This window comes from Mesoplodon mirus, assembly GCF_964341445.2.
Source record: "Mesoplodon mirus genome assembly, chromosome: 7".
Lineage (NCBI taxonomy): Eukaryota > Metazoa > Chordata > Mammalia > Artiodactyla > Ziphiidae > Mesoplodon > Mesoplodon mirus.
In genome coordinates this window covers 43,664,847-43,670,680 of record NC_138983.1, presented here as the reverse complement: position 1 = coordinate 43,670,680, position 5,834 = coordinate 43,664,847, and the positions used below count along the sequence as shown (strand labels likewise).

The 5,834-nt window shown below is 40.7% G+C and overlaps 2 protein-coding genes across 2 annotated transcripts; both read left to right on the top strand.

The window, feature by feature from the left end:
• Window positions 1-3,592: 3,592 nt before the first annotated feature.
• On the top strand, window positions 3,593-4,000 carry LOC309807955 (WD repeat-containing protein 20-like; the record flags this gene model as incomplete). Its single annotated transcript, XM_082627977.1, has 1 exon — window positions 3,593-4,000. The coding sequence occupies one exon, from the start codon at window positions 3,593-3,595 to the stop codon at window positions 3,998-4,000; it is 408 nt and encodes a 135-aa protein (XP_082484103.1).
• A 56-nt stretch (window positions 4,001-4,056) lies between these two features.
• Window positions 4,057-5,079, top strand: LOC309808174 (WD repeat-containing protein 20-like; the record flags this gene model as incomplete). The annotated part of the gene is made up of 1 exon (XM_082628191.1): window positions 4,057-5,079. The coding sequence occupies one exon, from the start codon at window positions 4,057-4,059 to the stop codon at window positions 4,993-4,995; it is 939 nt and encodes a 312-aa protein (XP_082484317.1). The 3' UTR covers window positions 4,996-5,079.
• Between the last annotated feature and the right edge of the window lie 755 nt (window positions 5,080-5,834).

Below are 5,834 nucleotides of genomic sequence, written 5' to 3'. Positions count from 1 at the left end.
ATGTATTGACAGAGCCATAAATTAACGGAATTTCTCTATAGAATAATATATACCATCTCTGTCTCCCACCTTATTATTAGATAGGCACATATGTCATTAGAAATTTGATTCCTACCACATAGAAGTGTTGTCAGATAATTTTCAGAGCAAAAGTATCTCCAGATGTGTCAGTGTCTTGAGAAGTTTTCTTTTCCTTTTTTTTCCCTTTCTAATTTCCTCAAAACTTTTATGTGAAAGTACTGTTTTAGTGGTTGAGGAAACTAGAATGATGAATAACAAGTAACCTCTCTCCTCGAATATTTTACATTCCTAAGGTAATTTCAGATATATATATACAACCAGCTCCCACTCAAAAAAAAAAAAAGCATGAAATAGTACTGTTGTAAAGAAAGGGTCAAATCACTGTATCTGAGCAGAGAACTGTTAAATAATGTACAGTTAGTGCTACTGGTGACGACTTTCTTAACAGATGCATTTGAACTGACTGAGTCTTACTGGACGAGTAGGATTCTGGTCGTTAGAGAGAGAGGACCATTCCTGGCAGAAGGCACAGCATGGACATAGGGAGGAAGATGAAAGCAAACATTAATTTGAGGAAAGGGCAGAATTACAGGGTTCGTGGAAAAATATAATGGACAGTGAAGACAGAGCTTTGAATGCCATTTAAGGACACAATGTACATTACTTTGTAGCCTTTGACGAGTCATTGAAGTTTTCTGGGGAGAGGTTTTATTTAATATCTCTCTACACTGTGACACTATGAATTACATGTATTGGCCTCATTTTGCAGAAGCATAAATGGAAACTTAGAAAACATAAGTAACCTTCCCCATGTCACCACACTGGTGACACAGCAAAGCTTCCAGCCCAAGTCTTCTTTCTTTTATACAGCAGCCACCCTGCGTGGAAAATGACCACGTTAGTAGTCTTTTCCACCACTATGAAGGAATAAAAACAGAGTGCTAAAGGTAAATGGCCTGGTATAATTGCAGTGGGGATAATTGGCAGGATTTTTTCATTATCTAATTCAAGGATTCTCAAATTTTAGGGTGCACACAAATGACCTGTGATCTGATTCAGTAGGTCTGGGAAATCACCTGAGATTCTGAATATCTAATAAGTTTCTGAGGGTGCTGATGCTTTTGATCCTTGAACCAAATTTTGCACAGCAAGGCTCCCTAATGTGCCCCTAGCCTCCTAGTCCTATATTGAAGGCACACATGCACTTCAAATTTAACATACCTTCCCCAAATGAGCTCGGTAACATTTTTTCCCTTTGTGTGTTACTCCACCTGGGTTATGTCTCTGGCTTGTGAAGCAGAATTGAATTTGCAAGAGCACCTAGTAGCGTCTGACCCATTGTAGGAGCACAAAAAGCTTGGCTACCCTGTTCTTATTGATGATCCCTCTTTTCCCCTATAATGTCTACTACCCACTCTCTTCTCTCCGTGACTCTTTCCAAATGAAAATATGAATTAAGTATTTTAGGAAGAAAGCCAGTGAAAAATTAGGATTTTCTTTTACTTCAAAGTTGAAATGTAAAGAGCTTTATGAATTACCATCTGTAAGCCAAGCTCAGGTGATGATTTGGAAGTTCAGAAATTAAGCTATGCTGCTTTAGGCAGTTTCTGCCTTGGAAGATCTGAGCCCTGTTTAAAGCAGCCCCAGCCCCTACAGGTTTCTCTCTGCTCTGTACCATCCCTATGAATTCTGATGAGCAGGGTTCTTGGCTGACAGTGCCAACAGCATCACAGCTCTCAGCCTTATTTGCTCTCTGCCATTAGCTTCCATTTCTTTTCCATTCCCCTGTCTTTTCTACTCCTCCTTCTCTCTGCACTTTGAAGCCTGTCTCATTATTCTTCTTTGATCCCTAGTTTCCCTGACTTCTTTCTATCGTCTTTTTGTTGGTTGTCACGGGAATAGTATTGGCTGGGAGGGCTGAATTGTGAGGCTATAGGCAGGCCTAGTCAGTGTTCACAGACCCATGGAATACTTGTTGCACCTGGAGAAAACTAAGTGATCTCCTGATCGATCCCTCTTAAGACAAAGAACAAAAAAACCCCGAGACTCAGAGAGAGACAGTGACTTTTCCAGAGAATCCATTTCCTGACCCAATTAGACACCGGAACCTTTCCTACACATGTTCCTTTTTCCTCACAGATATACAGAAGGGAAAGAACCGACAGCTATAGAGCCCTTACTGTGTTCCAGATGCTGTACTAGGTAATTTACCTTTATAACTCACTTTAACCTCATAAAAGCTATGTAAGGTGGGAATCGCTTTCTCTGTGGTATAGATGAAGAAACTAAGTTTCAGAGAGGGTAAGTAGATTTCTTAAGCCTGCTTAAGCTAACCAGTGGCAGAACTAAAATGAAAACCCAAGGCTTTCTAATAGCAAATCCATGGAAATGATAAAGATTAGAGTGGAGATTAATGAAGAAGAAAGTCAACAAACAGCAGAAAATATCAAAAAAAGCAAAAGTTGGTCCATTTTAAAAAAATCAATAAAATTGATAAGCTTCAAGCCAGATGAATCTTGAAAAAAGTCAGAGAAAACACAAATTACCAACATCAGAAATGAAAGCATAGGCATCATTAGAAATGCTACATAAACAATGAATGCATAGTAAGAGACTAGCATAAATAGAATGAACAACTGTATGCCCATAAACCGGATAAATTAGATGTAATTGATAAATCCCTTGAGAGACACAAATTACCCAAGCTGACACAAAAATAAATTCTAAAATTGCCCTTTATTCATTAAATAAATTGATTTTATAGTTAACAATCTTCCCACCAAGAAAACTCAAGGGCCAAATGCGTTCACTGGTGAATTTTATCAAACATATAAGGAAGAAATAATACCAATCTTATATGAACTCTTTTAGAAAATATAAGAGGCCTACACTAACCTGATGCCAAAACCGACAAAGATGAGAACAGAAAACTATAGACTAATTTGCCTCACGAGCAGGGATGCGAAAATCCTCAAAAATACATTACCAAATAAAATCTAGCAATATGTCAAAGTAATAATATATCAGGAACAAATGCAGTTTAACATTGGTTTAACATTCATAAATCATTGTCATTCAATACATTAAGAATAAAATTTGGGTTGGTTTAACATTCATAAATCATTGTCATTCATTACATTAAGAATAAAAGAGAAAATATTTTATGATCATTTCAGTAGATGAAAAAATTATTTAAAATATTCAATACCTAGTCATGATAAAAACTCAGCAAACTAGGAAATGAAGGAAGCTTCCTTAACCAGATAAAAGTCAGATATGCAAAACCTACAACTAACATATTACTTAGTGGTGAAATATGTAAGATTGTGAAAATGTAAGGATGTTTACTCTTATTACTGCAACTCAGCATTTTACTGAAGGTATTAGCCAGTAAAATAATTCACAGGAAAGAAATAGACATAAAGAGTAGAAAGGAAAAAAAATTCAGACAACATGCTTGTTATGTTGAAATTCTAAGGAATTAAAAAAATAAGTACTAGAATAAGTGAGTTTATCAAAGAAACAGTATACAAAAATCAGTTTTGTTCTACAAAGTAGCAACAATTAGAATATGATATTAAGTAAAAACAGGTACAAGCTGCTGCCGCACTCGGAGTACAGCCGGCCCAACCGGGTGCCCTTCAACTCGCAAGGATCCAACCCTGTCCGCGTCTCCTTCGTAAACCTCAACGACCAGTCTGGCAACGGCGACCGCCTCTGCTTCAATGTGGGCCGGGAGCTCTACTTCTATATCTACAAGGGGGTCCGCAAGGCTGCTGACTTGAGTAAACCAATAGATAAAAGGATATACAAAGGAACACAGCCTACTTGTCATGACTTCAACCACCTAACAGCCACAGCAGAAAGTGTCTCTCTCCTAGTGGGCTTTTCCGCAGGCCAAGTCCAGCTTATAGACCCAATCAAAAAAGAAACTAGCAAACTATTTAATGAGGAAATGGCAAGTTCTTGGCGTGCGTGAGCCAGGACGGCTTCCTGCGGGTGTTCAACTTTGACTCGGTGGAGCTGCACGGCACCATGAAAAGCTACTTTGGAGGCTTGCTGTGCGTGTGCTGGAGCCCGGACGGCAAGTACGTCGTGACGGGCGGGGAGGACGACCTCGTGACCGTCTGGTCCTTCGGAGACGGCCGCGTGATCGCGCGGGGCCACGGGCACAAGTCCTGGGTCAGCGTGGTGGCGTTTGATCCCTACACCACCAGTGTGGAAGAGAGCGACCCTATGGAGCTCAGTGGCAGTGACGAGGACTTCCAGGACCTTCTGCACTTCGGGCGAGACCGAGCAAACAGCACCCAGTCCCGGCTGTCCAAGCGGAACTCGACCGAGAGCCGCCCCGTCAGTGTCACGTACCGGTTTGGCTCCGTGGGCCAGGACACGCAGCTCTGCTTATGGGACCTCACGGAAGACATCCTTTTCCCCCACCAGCCCCTCTCCAGAGCAAGGACGCACACGAATGTCATGAACGCCACGAGTCCTCCTGCCGGAAGCACTGGCAACAGCGTCACGACCCCCGGCAACCCGGCGCCCCCTCCCCTGCCGCGGTCCAACAGCCTCCCGCATTCCGCCGTCTCCGGCACCGGCAGCAAGGGCAGCGTCGCGGACGGCGCCATCGCTTCCGGGGTCAGCAAGTTCGCGACGCTCTCGCTACACGACCGGAAGGACAGGCACCATGAGAAAGATCACAAACGAAACCACAGCATGGGACACATCTCTAGCAAGAGCAGCGACAAACTGAACCTCGTTACTAAAACCAAAACGGACCCAGCTAAAACCTTGGGCACGCCCCTGTGTCCTCGGATGGAAGACGTCCCCTTGTTAGAGCCGCTCATCTGTAAAAAGATAGCACATGAGAGGCTGACTGTATTAATTTTTCTTGAAGACTGTATAGTCACTGCTTGTCAGGAGGGATTTATTTGCACGTGGGGAAGGCCTGGTAAAGTGGTCAGTTTTAACCCTTAATGCTGCACCGGATCCAGAACTTGAATAGGTAGTGATTTTTTTCTTGCGGGAGGGGCGGGGTGTACAATGAATGTGAATTACACTTCTTATTCTTAATGTAAATCTAAATGCATCAGAGCCATAATTTTGGATACTGCATGCCATGTAATTCTGAATCATTTGATAATTCACCTTAGAACGTTTAAAAAATATAATCAAACTAATTGCCAGCCAAGTCAGTCACCCTCCTGGGAGTATATAGAGTCCCAAGGTTAGCATTCCTCTATTAGACTATTTCGATTTTAGGAAAATCATGACAGTGTGGGGAAACAATGACTTTAAAATGCTAAAATTAAAATGTCTGCTTTAACTGGAATATTTTTGCTTAACTACTCAATTAGAATATTGTACACCTGAAAAAAAAAAAAAAAAAAAAAGTAAAAACAATGCAGTTTGCTCTAGCATCAAAAATATGAAAGATATGCAAACACTCTACAATTAAAACTATAAAATGCTGCTGAAAAAAAAAAAGAAATCCCTTTATAAATAGAGAAATGTACCTTGTACTGGAATTGGGAGACTCAGTATTGTTAAGATGATGATTCTTCCTAAACTGATTTATAGATCCAGTGCAACCACAATAAAAGCCCATTTGGTTTGGGGGTAGAAATTGCCAACCTGATTCTAAAATTTATATAAAAATGCAAACAATTCAAAATAGAAGAAACAGTTCTGAAAAAGAAAAAGTTGAAGGACTTAATTTCACTGGTTTCAAGACTTTCTATAAAATTACAGTAATCAGACACAGTGCATAAGTATTAAGACCCACACTTACATGTGTAATTGATTTTTGACAAAGT